Consider the following 21936-nt stretch of genomic DNA (forward strand, 5'->3'; position numbering starts at 1 on the left):
GGGCTAGTATACTTCCTCATCCTTTTCTGGTGCCTTTGCACATACAGCATTTGCTTCATAAGTAGCAGATTACACTCTACACACTGCACCAGAGAATGTCTACTCCGTAACTGAATTGTCGCTGTTGACTATGGAACTTCCGTGCAGTTGCTGCGGAAAGTACATTTTCAAAATTTCATTGCAGTCAGACAAAATGAAAGGGTAGCAATGTTCTTAATCTGCCACAGATTTCTGCAAATGAACTTCTTTCATATGTATTTATTTATTTGAAAAGTTTTATATAGCGCGAATAAGACCTGTGAAGGTATCAGAGCGCTTTACAATAGAGAGAGAAAGAAGAAACATATAAATCCAGCAACACGGTGATCAAAAAGGTACAAGAGGGGAAAAACTTTAGGCCAAAAGAATAGGGTTAATCATAAACAGTCAAATACTATACAAGGGTGAGAGAAAAGTGTCAGAGCGGGCATAGAGGATTGAGGATAAAGATTTAGTGAAGCAATTTACAAACCCCCAGGTGGAGGAAGCAAGATGATCAAACAACATGGTAAATATGAAAATAAATACAAGAAGATGTAACTCACTGAACCTACATACTAAAATACTATCATAAAAGTCATGTAATAAACAAGGGTGAGTAGGACGAGTCTTAGAATGCTTGGAGGGTGGTCGGGTTCTAGGACAAGAATTTGTTCATCAATAGCCTTTTAACTTTCTTTTCGAAGGATACCATTGAAGGGTTTGTCCTGATTTCCGGAGGAAGGCAGTTCCAAATTCTCTGGACGATACCCAAGAAAGCTTGATTGTACATTTTGTTCTTATGGAATTTCTGCGGCTTCAGCATAAAGTGCTGGCACTTCTGGAGAATCTAGAACCACACTTTTTTGTGCAAGGTAAAAAGGTGTGTTAAAGTGTGAGTCTTTCTCGGTCATACAGGCAATTTTTAGTTGCATCCTTGCCTCAATTGGTAGCCAGTTTAGGGATTTCAACTCCGGCGTGATATGGTAGTTTCTTCTGGAACCTGTTATGAGTCTTGCAGCAGAGGCCCTTAGTGGAGCGATCTTCGATCGGGGGAGACCACAAAGGGTTGCACTCCCATAGTCCAACTTGGAGATGACTAGCGTTTGAACAGCAGTTTTGAAGTCATTGTGAGGAAAAAAAGGCTTCATTTTCCTTAGGATGTGAAGCTACTCTAGCGAATTCCATCCTCCAGCAGGCCACAATTGAAAACGGTCGCTGAACCCGCTTTCAGGCCAAAGCGTGTGCATTCACAATAAGCTCAGCGCTGTATTACAAATTTTCGGTGTCAAATTAAGTTTCATTTTATCTCCAAATTCAGTTAGATGGGAGCCTCTCCAAAGTTTCTGTAAGTTGATTTAACGTTTCAGCCATTCCCTCCTAAAAGTGAGGCAAAGCAGAAATCCAGGTGAGGGGGTGGGGTGAGTCATGCGCAATAATAAATAATATAAACCTGCAGGGCCTTTGGGAATCAAGCAGAGCAATAGCACCAATTTCAGCCCATCAGGCATCCAATTTTTCTCCTTTTCATACCTCCTGTAGCAAATGAGAACCAAATAAAATTTCACACCACTATCTCCACAGAAACCAGCAGCTCCCTGTTGTACAGACCTTCACCACCTCTTACTTCTGCCACCGTAGCGCAGCGCTCTAATATTATTCTATTATTCTCCCTGTTATTAATTTGTAGGGAGAGTTATATATTCATGAGGTAGAGATTTAAATGTAAATGAGGCACAGAATAAGTAGCCAGTACTTCAATTACCCTGGCTGGGCTGTCCGTGTCATAGACTCATAGTCGATTTACTTGAAAATAGATATCAGTTATAGAGATTAGCAGCTCTCAACATCAGTCAGTGCTGCAAAGAAACAATGAATAAAATAGACAAGACATGAGGAAGGAAATTACAAGTGCTTTAAAGTAGAAAGGGAATATGTAATGGGCCTACCTATTGTCTGAAGCACTGAAGATAACTTATTGCTATGAATGCACATCATAAATCTTACATGGAAATACAAATAGACACACGCTGTTCTCCTCAACACCAGTCACGCACCACCTCCGCCTCGCCGGTCTCACTCAGAGACAGTGTATTTAAAAAATGGATGTGTCCGGACGACAAAGTTCAACACTGAACAAAAGCCAGAAATGTTTAGTGCTTCCATAGTGATAAAGCCTACATAGGATGTTTGAAGTCATTAGTCTGTTTCTAAGTTATCTTCTTCACCAGTGCTAATTCAGAATTTATTAGTAATTCTGTTTTACAGGAGTAACGTGGAACTATTAAGTTCCTACAACTCCGCCGCAGAATCTGCCCACCCCTAATGAAGATCCATTACTGAATAACTTGATGCAGGCCTACATAGTACAATACTTGCAGTGAATGTGATGTCTGTTGTTACTCTAGCTTGAAAAGGTACCTTCCTTTCAGCAGTGCCTACCAGCATTTGTATCTTGCACTCAAATGAGTATTGACCTTATCCTATACACACGTAGCCAATAAGAGAAGTTTTTCTAAACTGAAGTGCATCAAGAATCAGGTTTTCTTTATGGTGCTGGGTTTCGCAAGATTTAGTTTTATTATTATTTTATTTTTTGTTGGTACACGTTATATTCTCTAAAGCCTTTGTAATGAATAAAAAAAATATATTACCTACGTGAATGTCAAAGCTAATAATAAGATTCCATCTATTCCAGCACAGCTAGCCTAGTGAGGACTACAGGCCAAAGGTACAGACATTCAGGTAAATGATCACAAATTATGCTGGCATGAGTTAACATTTGTTTTTTGAAGTTGCATTTGGTAGGTCCTAATCAAGTATTATTTATTTTCTACAGGTTCTTTTCTCTACTAGACCACTCCCCAACCCCTTATGAATCAGGACATGATAAGGATCCCCAGAAATGTCAAATGCATAATCCTGTTAAATACTTTAGAGAAAAGGTACATACTTTCAGGTACATTTTAGGCTTTGTGATTGAATTAGATGATATGTTTTTAGAGGTAATGTAAGTTACTTTCCCCAAGCGACATATAGACATTTCTGAATGTTTCTGTATTGTTGTAGTTCTCTTTCATGGAAGCCTCCCCAGTGAAGCTGGATACTTATTCACATGAATGCCAGAGCCTTTGCTGCTGAGACAATCTAGCCTTGCAGAGGGCAGCCAGTGAAAACCTTGGACAAGTGTTAATACATTCAGGCAAAAGACCACACATTGGGATTGATCTAGATTTCTTGCTTTTGTATTTTAACAGTATATTCTTGTTGGCCCTAATCAAGTATTTATTATTCGTGTCCTTGCAGGTTCTGTTTTCCACAATGTCACCTTTACTAACCAGGCATAGAAAAGAATGCACAGAAATTTCATATCCACTCTAGCCCTATGGAAATTATCCAGTGAGTGTGTAGCGCAGAATCTGCAAATTTTTCAGGTAAAAGACCAGTCATTGTGAGCGAGCATCATTGTATATATATCTATGAATTTGGAACATTCATTTGGTGTAGGTGTCATTTCTCTTTCTGTTTATATTACAGGTTCTCTTCTCTCACAATGAATAAGGAGAAAAGAATCATACGCTGGAATTAGAGAGTGGTTGCAACCAACACAAGCTATATGTGCAGGTAGAATACTAGTTTTAATCTGTCTTTACGTTGTATTTGGGTAAAAAGTAAACTTACGGGCATGTTCACATGGGTGAAACTAACACGAGGTTCAGTTAAAGGCAGTATTCACTCCAGCATGCTACTGATCAATATTGGAGATAACATTTTGGTTTTGATAAAATGAGTTATTTATGTTTTTTTGTATATAAAGGCCCCTGAAGAAGGGATGTGTGTATAACCAAATGCATAGGGCAACATAATTAAACAATGGTATTCATGGACTTCAGAGGCAGTTGGATAACAGTTCATGTCATGATTAACATGATAAAAATGTTAATTTGTGGTTGGTTGATTTATGTAAAATTGATTTAATGACAAACTAATAATTGTTTTCTGAAAATGAAACTGAAAAGAAACAATGAATAAATATTTGTGAACTTTATGGTTAATGTGTATTTTAAACCAATTTTCATTGTGTGCACCTGGATTCAGATACAGTCCTACTTGACACTAACCGCTAGCAAGAGCCATATGCCATTGGATGATACATCTCTACTGAGGCAGTCGCACATCTGTTACCATCTGGAAGTATGCGAATACCAGCTATGTAATATAATCTTACATTTTCATAATCATATTCTATGCAATTGTTTCTTCTGCATTTTACTGCACTTAACTTCTCACTGTGGTGGATGGTTTACATATCAATTATCAGGTGCTTTTAAAATGTAGATGACAAAGGTTTACATTCTTACCTTTCTTTCATTCATTTCACCATTGCTGTGTTCATAATCACCCTGTAGAGGTAAATGTCACATTAGAATATTACATGCTATACATTTTTGAAATGCTCATTGAATATGTTTATTAAAATATACCTAGTGCCTTAAACTATTGTGCTTCACCTTCACAAAAAGTTACATTTTGGAGTTGTATTTTGTTTTCCCAAAGGAACAGTGTGTGAGTTACAATGATATGAAGAGATTTTAAACATGGTCTGGTGCTGTCTTTATATGCATTCACTGCACTCTATATTTATCTAAAATGTCCTCAACCTGGCCCACGCCATCTCATAATTTCATCAAATACACAAAGTGTTTGGGCATACACCATCAGATATGTAATCCATTTCTTGTCTGTGCATTAATTAAGAGGATAAAAGTAAAGGAATAAAATAAATAAGCACATTTTATATTTGGCATTTACACAAAGTATCATCGTTGTGAAATTTTGACAGTGAAGGCTTCTGTAAAATTAATTAAATCTTCTCTACCCAAGATGTTTTTTATATAGCTAATTAAGAGGAACACAAGTGCATATCTTACTGTCCCTCTCTTTGATGCAAAACATCATATTAATACTATTGCTCATATCTAGGGTACCTCTAGGTCATCTGAAAAATGTAAACTCCGGATCCTCTTTACTGCTCCTTTCCTAGTGTTTTCATGACATATTGGTAGGAATGTCATCCTCTCTGGACTTTCATTCTTTCTACCTTTTACCTCGAGTTTTACAATCCGATGATCAACTGATCTTCACATAAATTCTGGAGCCAAGAATTCTGATCTAATCACAATAAGAATGACTGACCTATAAAAACTTTTGCTTGATACTGGCAGGAAATCCAGATTTGTTTGTTCATCCTTGACAGTCACTTGCCCAACTGGGTGCAGGTGCACATGGTTACAATCAAACACACATAAGGTGATGGAAGGAAAGCTTGCAATAAGTCTAAGCACTAGGAATCTCTTGGAGTAGTATTTCAACACATCATTCTTTTGCCCCTGGGCCACCTCATTGTGGAACCAGCCATATCCGAATCAATCTCGACCCTTCTCCAGTAAGACAAATCCAGCCAGAACTGCAAGGCCAGCTCCTCCCTGAACCAGAACATAAGCAACCAAATTCCAGTTTCACCCTGGCTGGGCTTCTTCAGTTGAGTGTAGCTTGGTACTAGTGGCACAGTGAGCTTGGGACCCAAGCCTGGGTATAAACTTTGCCACTTTATATGGTCAACTAGAGCATCACATCAAAAGGTGATGGGAGGAATGCTTGAATTAAGTTGCCTGGACGGCTCGATGCCAGTGGACATTATGACCACATAGTGAGTGGCTGTCAAATGTAACTGTATGCGGACTGCGGCCATTAACGTCAGTGTGACCAGCCTTTTAAAGAATCCTACCCTGAGCCATTGCCATTGGTTCACTTTATTGTGATTGTTCCTCCTTTCACCTTTTGTGTGTTTGATGTAATGCCCTAGGTGACTAAAAGTGTGCCCAAATGTGTGTCTTATCTTTTTTTTGCCACTGGAACAAGCTACAGCTGACTGAAGAGCTTCTATGAGGGCAACACAGGCCTTTAGCTACTTGTGTTCTGGTTCAGAAAGGATCTGGCCTGGCAGTTCAGGTTGGACTGTCTATTGGAGAAGTGCCAAGACTAATTTACATAGGATTGGGTCCAAACTGAGTTGAGCTGGTGGGCAAAAGTACAATGGGTTGGAATGCTACCCTAAGCGATTCGCAGTGGTTAGACATACAACAAGCGTTCCTCTTGTCATCTTTTGTGTGGCGCATGGGTACTATGTCTGACTTGCTGCTGACAAATGCACAAATTTTGCAATGGAGTAATCATTGGATAATTTAGCAGATACTGAAGCGCTTCACGAGTGCCCATTGTGGGCATCCACTAGCAGTGTGGTTGTTACTGCTGTCGCACATGTACTCTTTTACAATAGATTTAAGCTGCACCTTTAATTATGCTTTATTTAATGAATAAATTAAAGCTAATTAATGTATTGTCTGTTGTATACACCTGTGTAACAGCCACGTTTTACATAACATGTTTTGAAAATTGGATGGATGTTGAATTGACAGTACACAACTCACTGAAAAGCTGCAGTTCGACTACATATTTGATGTGTACCCAAAGCATACATATTTGATGTGTACCCAAATCAGCCATAGTGATGGCTATACAATAGTGAACATACTTTTTTATTTTTGTAAACTAGGGGCCTGATGTACAAACCAAATTTGTGATTGCAAGGGATGCGATTCACAAAATATGTGCATTTGCAACTGCAAAATAGAATTTGTCTATGTACTTATCCCATTTTTCGAGATAGGAAACTTTGACAGATTCCCAAATTTGCCCTGGAAATGGATATTGATTCATAATGTGGAAGGGGCGTACTGTAGGCATTTAGGACAAACCACCTACTGAGCAAAAATACCTACCAGGACACAAAAGCATGCAAAACTCATATTTGAAAAATGCAATGATGACCTACTTTGCAAACATGATTAACACAGACAAATGTTCATTGGAGAAACAATACAAGAATATATCAGAATTTTGCAACACAGATTATACACTGACCTTAAATCGTAGTTCTTCTGCAAACAAATAGCTTAGCATTTCATTTCTAAAGCCAAAGCACTACATGAATACCTTTTAAATAAAATGAAAACCCTAAACTTTCAACAACCTCACTAAGGAAGATCACAGGAGAAAAATAAGTCTACTTTGTTCTTCTTCGAGCAACCGCCGTCTCTTTTTGAGCTAAGGCGATACAGTGCAACTGGCTGGTGAATCCTCAGACCCTCGCCCCCATATGTATATATGAACCTCAGCATCAATCCTTATACTGAGTATCATCAACAAAATTCCAACCAAAGGTATATTTGCATCAAATTCAAAATGTGCGTATAGTATTGTATTGTATTGTATTTATTGCTTATTGAGCGCAGCTGTCACCCAAAGGGTATCCTGGCGCTGAGACCTAACCGTGCATCTATTAAACAGCTACATTACTCTGGGGAACAAGTAAGTTTTAAGGCTCTTTTTAAAAGTGAGCAGATCAGGACAGCTCCTTAATGCTAAGGGGAGAGTGTTTCACAGCGTGGCAGCCGCAAAACTAAAAGCGCGACCACCCATTCTCGTTCTATTAATTTTAGGGACTTTTACCAAGAACGCCGAAGATGATCTTAAAGGTCTGGCTGCCTGATACCAGAGGTAGAGAGTCTGAAGAGGTATTGGTCCCAGTCCATGCAGGGCCCTAAAAACAAGGCAGAGAGCCTTAAACGCAATTCTCTGCTGGACTGGGAGCCAGTGTAAATCGGCCATAGCTGCCGATGAAGAGGCGGACCGTGGTCGAGACAAGGCCAGTTTAGCGGCCATATTCTGTATCCTTTGTAGCTTTAGGACCAGAGTCTTCGGGGCACCCAGAAGTAGCGCGTTGCAGTAGTCAATCCTGCTAAGAATGGAACTACGCACTACCTCAGCTCTGGAGCCCCGTGGGAGAAGTGGCAAGATTTTCCGTAGAGCACGGAGCAAACCCATACATGTTGCTGCCGTTTTGTTTACGGAGGCATCGAGCTGCAAATTGGGTTCGAATAGAACTCCCAGGTTGCGAGCTGAATCTTCCGCCTCCACCGAGCCCGGGATGGACACTGGCCAAAAATCGGCCGGTAGTGTACGGGGAGTTCGGTCCAAGGAGCAGTAGAGTACCTCCGTTTTTGACCCGTTGAATTGCAACGCATTGGCTCGCAGCCATGCTGCTGTGGCTGCCATACAACGGTGAAAGGCATCCCTTGAAATGGACTCAGAACCCTCAAATGAAAAGATCAACTGAGTGTCATCGGCATAGTTGACAACAGATATGCCGAATGACTTTATCAGTGCTATCAAGGGACGGAGATATATATTAAATAGGATCGGGCTAATTGCCGATCCTTGAGGGACTCCCTGTTTCACCCGCCTAGTGGCTGATCGAAAAGGTGGTAGTGCCACGGCTTGTTGTCGGTTGTCCAAATAGGACGTGAGCCAGTCTAGGGCCAGACCGCACACTCCCGCACTCCGAAGACGGCCAAGTAGTACTTCATGGTCCACCGTGTCGAACGCGGCCGACATGTCAAGTAGCACCAAAAATGCAGACTTGCCCTTGTCGACTCGCGTTCGCAGATCGTCCAACACGGTGACCAAGGCCGTCTCGGTGCCGTGCGCTGGCCTGAAGCCAAATTGTGCAGCATCCAGACACAGAATTGTTTCTAGGAAGTTGGATAAGGCTCTTGTGACCCATCTCTCGAGGATTTTTATCGCAAATGGTAATAGCGAAATTGGCCTGTAATTAGCCGCGCAGAGAGGGTCCAGAGAAGCCTTTATATGTATAGCAACTAATTAAGAAGAAGGACTTGAACTGGTAACCTAGCAACTACAGAACCATCTATAATGCGTCATTCCAATGAAAACTGATTTAAAGAACTGCTATCTTCAAGACCTGTAAATACCTCAGTAAAACTCCTAACTATCTTGCCTTCAAACAGGTTTCCAGATAGGAACAGCCCCTCAAACCACCCTGATATCCATTTGGGATGTTCTGAAAACTAGAATAGATAAAGACTGATTGGCAGCACTTTTTGCTTTGGACCTATCAGCAGCATTCAACATTGTAAATAAATAATACAAATTACTGAATATACTAAATGAAATCCTTGACTGGATAAATTCTTGGAGTAAAGACATGTCAAGTATCATCTCCACGCCTTTTTTTTTAAAATCATACATCATCGAGACCAGGTTGCACAAGAATTAGTTATCTCACCACTTTTGTTTAAGTTCTACATTAAACCACTTCCAGGACTTCTACATTGCTTCAACTTCACATCTTCAATCTTCAAATTAGCTGAAGAATTCAACCTTGAGTTCTCAAAATTAGATGCCTGCTTCAAAGCTACCAACCAATGGATGGTATAGTGTCACCTCATAAACAAAAATCTTAACCTGCGGGTAATGGAAAAGCTACAAGCCAATAACACAGTGGCCTGAAGACATTTGAATGCCACCAACAATCCCCTACAGAAATTAGGACTTATCATGGGTTTAGCCTCTATGATCCCACAAGTCAGCCAATTGACCAAATGCAAATTCCACACTAGCTTGGATTTCCACAGAAGGCCAAAGCAATCACAGCATACATTTGTAATGCATGGACTATGCCAATGGACTATACAATGGAGTATCAAAATCTACTATGCAATGATTCCAAAGATTTAAAAATACCAGGCAAAACAACATATAAGGCAGTAAACTGAACTGTTACAATATTTTTGTAGTTGAAACTTAAGCAATACCCTCAGAAAAGGATTCTAGGCTTTAGATGGCCTTCACCACTAATCTGTTTTGCCACAAGAAAACTGTCGGTGATACACACTTCTTTGAACACCTGCCGGACTATGGAATACACTCTTTGCCGTACATCACTTGGAGTTTTTAGAAGGAAAGGGAAAATGTTGCCCTTCCCCATTGACGCTCAGAGTACAAAATAGAATAAAAATCTCAATATCAACAGAAAGTGGGGTCTAAGTCTAACACCAAGAAACTAGATTGTCACATTCTCCTGAACATCACCTAAAGATGATGGTGTGACTTAATTGACAAAGATAGAAGACAAGATCACATCTGAAAATGAGATTTAAATCCTCCTTTTATCAGTTACATCCATGGAGATCCACTTTCAGTAAGCGCATAATCTAAAGGATAAAACCCTGTAACTTGCAAATATAACACCAACAATAAATATATATTTTTTGATCTTGTGCTCTTTGGCATGACACTATGGGCCTCATGTAGGAAGCCTAATACCGGTCGGTAACGGCCGATTTTCGGTAAATATACCGTTACCGACCGGTATTTAGGCTTTTGAGATGTAGGGGGATCATTTCATGATTCGGTATTTACTGAATCGGTAAAATTACCGAATCGGTAATTTTACCGATTCGGTAAATACCGAATCATGAAATGAGATGTAGGGGGAGTGTGTGGTGGGTGTGGGGATTCGTTATTTACCACCAACTAAAGGTTGGTAGTAAATGCGAATAGGTGTAAAAAAGCATTTTTGTGCACGTTTAAGTGTGCAATGTGGCAGACATACATGCCCTTAGGGCATGTATGTGCGCCACATGTGCACACATGGCCGAATCAGGGGTGCAACAGGGTGTCAATGTGACACCCTGCCACCCTTGCATGTGCTCCCCCCATTACCGAATCGGTATTTACCGAATCGGTAATGAGGCATAACTTCCCATCAATGGGAAGGTATGCCTCATTACCGAATCGGTAAATACCGATTCGGTAATTACCGAATTTCTACGAATCGGTAATTTTTACCGCATAAATACCTACATAGCATTTACCACTTCATAAATACCGAATCTGTATGATTCGGTATTTATGAAGTGGTAAATGCCAGGCCACCTACATAAGGCCCTACATGTGAAGCTACACCAAAATGACATGACTTGCATAAAAGGGTTATTTAATCCCTAATTAAATGTATCCATGTCAGTCTATGTCTCCTTCTGTCCTACACTGCGTGACCTTCGAAACTAAATCCCACTGAGTTCTCTCCACAAACCCATTGGCCAAAGCTATATAAACATGACTCAGTATTTGTAGAAATAAATTCTCCACCAACATTAATGGCATTCAATAATACAGTACACTAGAAAAGCAAAACAGTACGATACACATTCTATACTGCATGCCATCCATTCACTTTAATCTCAGAAGCACACTTATTAATTCAAATTGATACATAACTAGAATATCTGCATGAATATCAATTAAAACCTACCTTTCCCCAGACTAGAAACTGCATGCAGCTTAATTAGTATCCCAATTCTGGTAATGCTGCATAATATGACTGACTGTAAAGCTTACAACTAACATTAAAAACTGTGAGGCCCACGAAATGCAGAGCTAGCCATATGCAAAGCATTTCAATGACTTATCAGGGTTAGTAAACACTACATAAAGTTATAAAACAATACAATATAACAATATATGAGAGGGTAATTTGATCTAAAAAGTAAATACTTCTTGCGCTTTCTTTGTCAATCCACAACCCTCCATGATACACTGACACCTTCTAATAATGTATTAACATATTTTTGTAATCCCTAAGATTGACATGGCATAACCAGAGGGTGAAATACATTGAAGAAAATCAAACAATAGGTGGTTTTAGGTTACAAATCATTGTTTGAGAGGTTACAGCAAAAAGTGAATAATGAAGGAAAAAGACATACAAAGAGCAAGGACATTTACGTGATAGGAGGCAAATTGAGAAGAAGCACATGCACGTGGAAGAAGCTGACGTCCGATTTGAAAAGCAGGTTAAAAGAGATGATAGTGATATAAAATGGGCAGGAGCAAAGCAAGGATTTATTAATGAAAAGATGTGCAGTATAATTCCTAAGTATATCGGAGGAGAGGGACACTTATTTAGGACGTCAAAGACGGTGTTAGATATAATCATTAAAAAAACAAATGTCAAGGTGTGGATCAGGAGTTTGGCAGATTTGACAGTGAGAGAGGAATGCAACCAGAGTTGAAAAGTTGGTACTGATGAAATAAGCAGGAAAGTGATATAAGCAGAAAAAGAAAAGGATGGGTTGAAAATAATGTTACGGACAAAAAAAAAGAAAGTTATTAGTAAAGATAACATGAATGTCATTTGGGGGGGGTCCGCGTCTGTTACCCCTTGATTGCCTCTTGGGTCCGCTGGCACAGCCTTTGTAACCACGAGCCTCAGAGGTAGCAAAATCAATGGCAAGAAAAAAGGGGCGATTCACTGTTATGGGTGCTGGGGTCGGGCCTCCACCCTCCTTGTTTTCTGCCCCTTACTCACTACAATAATAGTGCATATTAATTGATTATGCAACAATAGTGCAATAAAAAAGCAACACCAGGAGTTAGAATAGAGCCTTTGTTGGCAAATGAGATCAATAAAATTAAATTAATTTTAAATGTATGTTGTTTGCATGCACGTAGTTGAGAGTGTTTGGTGAAAGGGAATGCATATGAGTGAAACCTAGTGAATGACCGTGCATGGGATTGAGTGTTAGTGAGTATAAATAAGTGAGAATGAGTGAGAAAAAGAGACTGCAAGTAATTGAATGAGAATGATTAAGAATGATTTTAAAGGAGTGTTACAGTGTGAAGAAATGTGAGTCACAATCTGTATGAAAAAGTGAGCAACAGTAAGTGAGTGTAACTGTGTGAATGAGTAAGACGTGTATGAGAAAGTGAGCAACAATAAGTGAGTGTAACTGTGAGAAAGAGTAAGATGTGTACGAGAAAGTGAGTAACAGTAAGTGAGTGAGTGCAACTGTGAGAATGAGCAAGATTGAGTTCAAGTGAATGTGGGTGGGATTGTATCAGTGAGTCATAGTATGAGTGAGTGCAATACTAAGTGAGAATGACTTAGAGAGCAAGAGAGAGAGTGTGGTGTAATGCTTGAGTGTCTGCCCATGGTCCTGGCACACTAAAGATAATCATTGGATTATAGAGGCTCTCATGGCAGAATGTTGCTACTGGCATACTGGGAGCAATTCTTTGCATGAGAGGCACTTGTGACAAAATACTTGCACTGGTATACTAGGAGCAGTACTCGGCTTAAAGGACAAGGATGGAAAAATGCTGCCATTGCATACTCAAGGAAATTCTTGACAAGACCGCTCATGGCAAAATGCTTGCACTCTTGGCATAAGGAAAGACAGACATAACATATGGGAGAGGCACATACATGTCAAAATGCTGGACGCTGACATACTAGAGCTAATTTTTGAAGTGAAGGTCCCTCATGGCATATGGACAATACTAAAGGCAAAATTCTTCCCACTGGCATATTGTATGTAATTTTTAGCTGAAGTGGGTACGCACGGCAGATTTTTTTAAAAAAATTGGGTCAATTCCTGGGGAACATCATGTATCACTAGCTTGGCATAGCATAAAAGGACCTGAATATTTGACTAGTGCCCTTTTAGAGCTTATGGCTTTTTAGGAAATGACTGTGAAAATGGTATTTTATAATGCAGTTTTTGACCCTGTTATTTCAAATTCTTCTTGGGAAGATTCCCCTGATCTCCATTTAGAAGAAGTCAAGCTTGCATGCTCACTACAATTCAGGAGAGGTATTTACTACGCCCCAATACTTTTAAAGACCATCGGTTTCCACAGCAAGAGAAGAAGGTCAACAGTGAGTTGATGATCATTGTTTATTTTCAAACACACAAAATGTGATTTGAGGAATGCTTGCAATACTTTTAATCACTGACAATCACTCTGGTAGCATATTAGCCCATCATTTTTTTGTCCAACATGCCACATCAGTTTTGACCCAGCCATACAAAAATCAGTCTTGACCCTGCTCCAGGCCAGGTCCTCCCTGAACCAGAACACAAGCAGCCTCTGATTGCGGCTTTTCAGTCCAGTGTAGCTAAGTTCTAGTGGCACAGTGATTACAGAACTCGCATCTGGGCATACCCTTAGCCACTTAGATCATTAAATCAAACACACAAAAAGTAAAGGTATAATTAATTGCCTGTAATAAGTCTAACCACTGTCAATTGCTTGGGCTATCATTCCAATCAATTGTTCTTTTTTTTGCATATCATGCCACCACAGTTTGGTCCCAGCCATATACAAATCAGTCTAGACTTTGCTTCAATAAGAACAGTCCAGCCTAACTGCCAGGGCAATGCCATTCTTGGGTTGCTTGTGTTCTGGTTCAGCGAGGAGCTGGCAATGCAGATCGGTCTGGACTATTCCTATTTTTTCAGGGTGAAGACTGATTTGCATATGGCTGGGTCCAAACTGAGGTGCATACTGGACAAAAGAACAATAGGTTGGAATGCTACCCTGAGCAGTTGCCAGTGGTGAGTCGCATTGCAAGCAATCACACAGTTATTTGTAAACTTCAGTCAAGTCAAATATTGTGATGTCGGCAGGGTTAAGGTCATGTGACATCAAGATTCAGGAATAAAAGGGCATATGATGTCACTTCCTGTAATGTCAGTATGGTCAAAGAGTGTGTAATGTCACCTCTGCCAACCAAGGACTTTATACGAGAAAGAGACAGATGAAGGCAAAAGATATTGAAAAACAGGAAGATTATACATTTAGAATCTTAGCCTTGGGATGGATAAATAACAGAAAGTAGGGAAAGGATAAACTCAAAATGCGCAATATCGCATGAGATCACCAAGCATAGCTTTTTTAGAGTAGAGTGGTACCAAGAAGTGAACTTTGTGAAACACCAAGAGAGGACTGATCAGTGAAAGAGTTAAATCTGATAGAAGCAGACCTCACACAAAAATAACATTCTCGGAACAGCAGAGTTGGCATTGGCAAAATAGATCTGTGTGTTAACCATACTCCTGTGGTGCACCAAACATTCGTATATTAATTCACTATTTACATTTTAAAGACTTGATTTGAATTTTAGTGATCTCCCTTACACCGGATGATGTGATATTCTTCAGTCAACTGTGCTCATACAAAGAAGGTTTATAAGAATATGCAAACCACACATTTATTGTAGTGCTTCCCTATTGTATTTAAATGCTGGGCACTACCATAATACTGTAACTTGATTAACTGCTGGCTATTTTCCAGGAAGAATTATAACTACAAGTTGAGAAAAGTCTCATTACAATCGCAGCGGATTTCCTTCTGGTTTTCATGATTATATAAAATGAGAACATCAAATGTTAAATCTTTTGCATGCTGTTAACCTGGATAGATCCTGGGGATTAAATACGCACATAGGGCTCATTCTTCGGAATTTTAAAGTAGAAACAAAATACAATACATTCTTGATGAAAAAGACTGTCCCATACTTACATCATGAAGGGGATAAGCTGCTTCATAAACGTTATTTGCTATTAATGTGGTAATACCTAGGGGAAAGAAAATATCATTAACCATGTACGTTTATAAAGAAAGGCTTTACAGTAGCAATATTCCAATTTCCTGTTATGGACTCGATAGCAAGTATTGCAGGTTTATCTGCAGGGATATCATGTGAACAAAAGTAATGATCACAGAGTGGTAAATCGAAACCTAAATCAGCTATTACAAGTTAATTTACAGGGAATTTGGAGTAACAGTCCAGTAACATTTTTTCCAATTGGAATTCCTGATGGAATTCTCAAATCTGTGGGAAATAAATCTAAGTAGGTGGTAATTGGGACCTTGGGGGACCTTGTGAGTTCTGCCCCATACTACACTTAAAGGGACCCCATCTCATATCACACTGTTTGACTATTAAAAAAAACTTTGAATGGCAATTTTGCTTGTAGTTTTTACAAGTAGCTTTTACATTTCCTAATAAATGTATTATGGGTAATGCCACGCTGTATTTAATGGAAAACCCATTTTACATGAAGTCCTCTGTTTGGCCTTGATTGCTTGTGCTTTTGACATCTGGACTGTGATAATCAGAAATCGCTCACTGTAAAAGCCTTTTCTTAATATATTATAACTGTACGGCTATATTGATTGGCATAATTGACTTTTGCGTAACTCAAACATCATAATCCACAAGATGTACCAGCGAGACAAAAGCCTAATACCCCATGTGAGCCACATCAAGGCTTGCACCAGTCACTTGGGAGAGTCAACACCTTGAACATGGTCTGAGAAGCAGCAGGCATATCATGCTGTATACCAGGCCTCCCCTTTATAGTGCAATGAACCCTATTTTGGGAAAGTAAAATACAAATATTTACATTAGATTTATCACCTCTTATTTTGTTTATGAAAAATAAGGCTGGGCTCGTAGTGCTCAAAGTTAAAGCATGTACGTTGTACATATTTGCATCTTTAAAGGGATAATAGGGGCATTTTGGCTTTTGAGAATGCAGCTCTGTATGCACAGGTTATTCCTTGCAGATTCAAAAGTGTACTTGTTTCTAAATTTACTTTGGAAAGATATAGAACTGCCTTTTTGCATTTAACGAAGTATATGAAATAAAAAGCGTTAGACAAGAAGGAATTGTATTTCTTATGCCACCGCAATGATTTTTTATATTATTAGTATATGTCTGTTTTCTTGCATACTATGGAAAACCTAGTGCCTTCAATCTCCTGTCCAGGCTAGCTCCCTACACAGCCCTGGGAATTCGTTTTCCCTATAACTTTTCTTAGCCTGGTGGAGGTGAGAAGTTGTTTTAGTGGGCCTCAGATCAGATGCTTTCTGGAAAAAGAGGCTACCTGTACTGTAGATCCCTCCTGTTTGACAGCCATCTGTCAAAAGTAAAACAACAGTGATCAGAGCTCTTCTCAGACGAATGTCACTGCCTTCTGTCTCAACAAGCCCCATCAGATCAGAGTAAGTCAACAATGATAAAAGTATTTGAACCAATGGCTCAAAGCCAATCCCTCCACCTCCTCTTCAAAGTTTGTATATGCCCCGTATAGAATTGAGGTTCATAAGATGACCTTTGCAGGGGTGGGGAAGGAAGTGAAAGAAAAGACACTGGGTCCCGCAGGTGCCTAGTAAGAAAACCTGAAACAGAATAGATGCACAGACATTTCTGTGAGGAATAAACTTCAGAAAAGATCTACTAACAAATACTTAAGCTCAATGATTATCCATTTTGTATGCCATGAACATGAAATTAGGTCTCTCCCACTTCTCCCACAAGATGTTTGTCACTTACCCAGATCATACTTCTGATGAACTGTAGCTAGCCCCTGGACTTACCTGGAATCGTGCCCTAAGACCAATTGATGCATCTGAAACACTGGAGCATTGACAGGGATGAAGACTACAGGAGTGAAATAGATACAAGGAGAGTAATAGGAAAACTACAGTAGGAGAAAAACTTGAGGAGTGGGAGGCAATACCAACAAAGGTGATAGGAGAGAATAGAAATCTGCAAGTAATTAAGAACATACACTATTTTCAGACACATGTACTTGTTCTAGGGGAACTGGCACTCTCTATGACATGAAGTTCTACTTTTCTGGCTGTTTCTAAAATGGCTGGTGTAGTATAATAGGTAAATTGTGACTGGAATCATCCACCGTACTCTAGCAAGGGCAAGTCTGAACTTTCCAATGACCTGTTTTCAATCTCTGCCAATCCGGCTTCATTATATGGCTTGCACTACTTGTTATTGGTGAGGAGCCTATGTGTGTGACCCTACATGCTAGGATAGGGGGTCTGATAGTAAGGGCAGCTCCCTCAAGTGGCATCTTCCCTCCATTACTAACAGGTAGAAGTTAATAGGGAACCCTTCCAGTTGGTCCTTTTGTAGCCAAGGGGTGTCATAGATAATTAGGATCCTTACTCCCTGCAGGGCAGGCCCAGAAGATGTATGCTTATTTTTGACCATGCTAGAGCTGAAAGAGATCGAGTCATAGTAACTAGGTCAGAAGGAGAAAAATGTTTGAAAATGTTCTTCCAATTTCTTTATGTAATTCTGTATTGACATCTAGTAGGTAAAATTGAATATTTCAATTAGACTCCTCTGTAGGTACGGGGTCTCACAAACGGTCAGGCACTTTACATTCCTTGGCAAAAGGCAGGGGTGACTACTGGGTTTTTGGAGAAGCTATGAGGCAGTGAGAGAAGTTTATCCCAGGATACTTCTCATCATGCTGCCAAACTACCAAACATGGCCTCGTTAGCTAGGTTGTACAGAACTGGGTCTTGCTGTTGAGAAAGGAAAGAGGAGAAGGCTCTGGAATTTTGTCAGCAAGTAACTAGCGGCTCAGCCTTACAAAACTATGTTCCCACCATTCCTAAATTACAGTCATGCTTGGTTCAGATAAGACAACAAAAAAATATCAACTTGCTGAAGAACTAAGGGGTGTTATTCCTGGTTCTCTCTTGAATCTGTGACTCTGAAAAGCTACTCTCCATGTTAGGAAAGCTGGCCTCCTATTGGTGCATAAGGAGATGAGGATTCTGGACATCTGTGGAAGACAAACCAGCAAAACCAGCAAAACCAGTTAATTCTGAACATTTGGCTATGGTCCTGACTGAAAGTAAGATTTATTTTATATTCACTTGAACCTGTGTCTGGCCTGTCTGAGAAGCAACCCCTGAAAATGTTCATTTCCCTGATGACCTGAGACCTTAAAGGGCAAGATTTTCAGATGCATACTGCTCAGAGATTTTTGACACAAGACTCAATACTTCAGTGTGATGTCATGAAAAAGATATCTGACCCAATGAAGCTCTGCCCAGACCGCTCGAGTAAGAAAATGGGTAAAACTGTGCCCACCACCAACACAAGCGTATCAGCTATGTTTTCAAGGCATGTCCAGTTCTGGCCTTTTTCACAGAGTGGCCGATCAAATATTCAATGTACACTGCACCTTGCTGAGTGCATCTTGGGCCAAGCGTCTCACTTCCATACTGTGCAGGTTTTATATGCCTAACTCCCATGGCAAAATGATGACAAGGATATTCTACCTTGCCTTGCTTCACTTCATTACTGGTAAGTAATGGATGGCACCTGGGTCCCAGTAAAACCCCATAACAGGATAAAATAGATTTTCAAAAATACTGTGTTTATGTACAATCTCTAAAGATATTATGAGTCCTCAACCTTACAACTTATTCTTGTTTTTCTGCCATTGTATTTTTTATATTTTCCTCTAATTATTCAATGTGATTTGTGAATTTTGAGCCATTACTCGCTTCACCATTCCAACGTTTTGGTGTTGCTGTATGTGCATCATATGCATTTTTCAGTGAGAAAGGCTTTGCTGCTATTGCCAACCTACGAAGATTACTCTGAGGTCTATGAACAGAAAGCTTGTCTGCTTGTGGCCTCGATATTGTCTTACTGTACTGGAGAACAGTCAAAGCTGAGATCTAGATTGAGTCCTCTCTCTCTCCACTTGTCTAATAATCTTGTTTCCTGCAGCATTGATTAACTTCTATATAAATATTTGGATGTATTCACAATTAACTCCTTTTGTGCAGAGGACAGAACATTCCGTCCTCTGCCACAATGGGCATGTGAGGAGCAAGGAACCGCGCCATCCTCTACACACGTCCAGAAATCCCTCAGCTGTTTACAGCAGAGGAATTTCTATTTTTTATTTTTTAGAGTCAGGGGCAGTGGAGCAGCTTCCCCTGCCACCCAACGCATGTTTGTTTCTAGTGTAATGATGATCGGCGCCCATGCCACGCTGACGTCATTAAATTAAAAGTGAAAGTGAAGTGAGCCGAACTGGCTCATTGGAAAAAAGGGTCTGTTTTTGATGGAAAAATATGCTGCGTCCATGTTGCGTTTTAGCCTGTTTCCTGTCGCAGACACTAGGGGGCATTTTCACAAGGCTTTATCTTCAAATTATCCCCACTTTAATGAATCAAAAGTGGTGATAGAATTAACACCCCATTCACAAGCAGGTGCAAACTGCAGACAACACCAGTATTCCCGCAATAACTGCCCCCAAATTTATCTCCACGGTGGACACCACCAACTAAAACTAATGAGATGCAGAGTAGGCGTTCCCGTGCAAAAGACACGAGAAAACCACAACACCACATTCACAACGAACTGCCAGATCTGCGAAGCAAAAACAGGGGATAACCCGCGTTAGCACCTGGGATTTTACACCTGCCTTTTGCTGGTGTTAAGCAGGACGACTACCTGCAGCATGGAAGGGAACACAGCCAGGAGCCTTTTAAGATGCAGGTATTCCAGATGGAAGGTGTCTGCCTTAGTTAGCACCACTAAAATGACAGTATTTTTGGATAAAACAAATTGTCAGACTTCGAGGAAGCTGATTGCCGCGGTCACCATGCTGCCAGTCTCACAGTGACACCTGGCTTCCAGCAGGGGCAGTGTTGGGCCGGGAGCTAAAAGAAGCGATGATGGGACTTTTCAGACGATTGTCGGCCATTCACAATGTATCGCCGGCTAACGCAGAATTTTAAATCGCCACTGTGATGAATAGTACGTGGGTTTTGACACCCTTTCCCTGTTACTATCGCCATGTACCGTGGGCTTGAAAATACCCCGCTAACATGGCGATATTAATCAGGGTTAGGCAGAGTTAACTTTCCTTGCGATGACTGATGATGGCGATAGTTATCGCCCGTCTTTGGGAATATCCCCCTAGGTCTACCCACACAATAGAGATACCAGTTTTATCAAGAGACTTGGGGGAATGCCGGGTGGAAAGATGTTTGTGGCTCCCTGCAGATTCCAGAACTTTCCATTACACAAATGTGAGGAAAATGTGTTTTTATAGTCAAAGTTTGCAAGGGATTCTCGGTAATAAAAGGTGGTAAGAGCCATGCAAGTCAGCCCAGCCTGGATAGCCCCAGGTTTCTAGTTAGCAAAAATGTACAGGTTGGCTAGGTTTCCCTAGGTGACTGCTGAGCTAGGGTCCAAAACCTAGGGGAACACAGAATAGTAGAACAAGTGTTTTTGCCAACTGTCCGGGCCTGAAGAGGCTTCCCCTGCTTGACTGGGCTCAGAAACACTGACCAGGCCCCCAGCACACCCACGGGTGGAAGACCCCGTCCTGGGCTCTTTCCCCCAGCCAGCCATACTGCGAGGGGACTGGGACGTGGTCCGTCGGGTCTGGAGAGGCTTCCCCTGCATGGCCAGGTTCAAACGCTCTGACCGGGCCTCCATCCTGGGCTCTGTCCTGCGGCCCACTGCATGGCAAAATGCCTAGGACAGGGTCTCAAAGGGCTTGGGTTCAGAGATCCGGAGACCTTGGACCTAGGGCCTAGGTCCTCGGGCCTGGGGTCTGGGGCCTGGGTCCTTTTGACCGGGTCTTAGGTCCTGTATCCTGGGGCATAGGGTCTGGGGCCTTGGCAGATTGTGCCCCACCCAGAAGTCCAACCAGATTTGAAGAGTGTTGGTGGTGCCAGGTCCAGGATGCTGCCTGGCGGTCCGGGCCCCTGCACCATGCCATCACCCTTCTTTGCCTAGTGCATTTCCGCTTGGCAGTTCGGGCTGGACTGGTTCCATGGGGAACAGGTTCAAGGCTGATTTGCATATGGCTGAGTTCAAACTGGAATGGCATGGGGAGCCAAAAAACAATTAAGGCCCAGATCTCTGTACTGGAGTGAATGTTTGACATTGTTCAACTTTCTGTCCATCAATTGTTCTCTTTTCATTTGTCACCCAGAGTAGAACGGTATTCCCAGACATGGGTCTCGTGCTCTCCATTCCACTGGAGTTAAGCTTGCCTGGCTGATGAGGGGTGAAACCCTTTAACCAGTCCCAGGATGCTTGATTCTGTTCCAAGGAGGACCTGGCCTGGCAGTTCGGACTGGACTGTTCCCATGGGGAACAGGATCAAGACTGATTTACATATGGCTGAGCTCAAGCTGGAATGGCATGGGGAGCATAAAATAATGGATTAAGGCCCAGATCTCTGTACTGGGGTGAATGTTTGACATTGTTCAACATTCTGTCCATCAATTGTTCTTTTTGCATAGTGCATTTCTGCAGCAGTTCGAAACACGATTCTGTGGGGTGTCCCCAC

The 21936-nt window shown here is 41.0% G+C and overlaps 1 protein-coding gene across 2 annotated transcripts in view; it reads right to left on the reverse strand.

Annotated features, from left to right (window-relative positions):
* ANO2 (anoctamin 2) overlaps positions 1 to 21936 on the reverse strand; it is a 1601761-nt gene that overhangs the window by 862309 nt on the left and 717516 nt on the right. For both annotated transcript variants that reach the window (XM_085652609.1, XM_085652610.1), the window contains 2 exons: positions 15310 to 15365; positions 4380 to 4421 (listed from right to left, as the gene is read on the reverse strand). In XM_085652609.1, the coding sequence (XP_085508735.1) occupies positions 4380 to 4421; positions 15310 to 15365 (98 nt within the window). The remainder of the gene's footprint in view (positions 1 to 4379; positions 4422 to 15309; positions 15366 to 21936) is intronic.

The sequence above is a fragment of the Triturus cristatus genome, chromosome 4_1 (genome assembly GCF_964204655.1).
Source record: "Triturus cristatus chromosome 4_1, aTriCri1.1, whole genome shotgun sequence".
Taxonomy (NCBI): domain Eukaryota; kingdom Metazoa; phylum Chordata; class Amphibia; order Caudata; family Salamandridae; genus Triturus; species Triturus cristatus.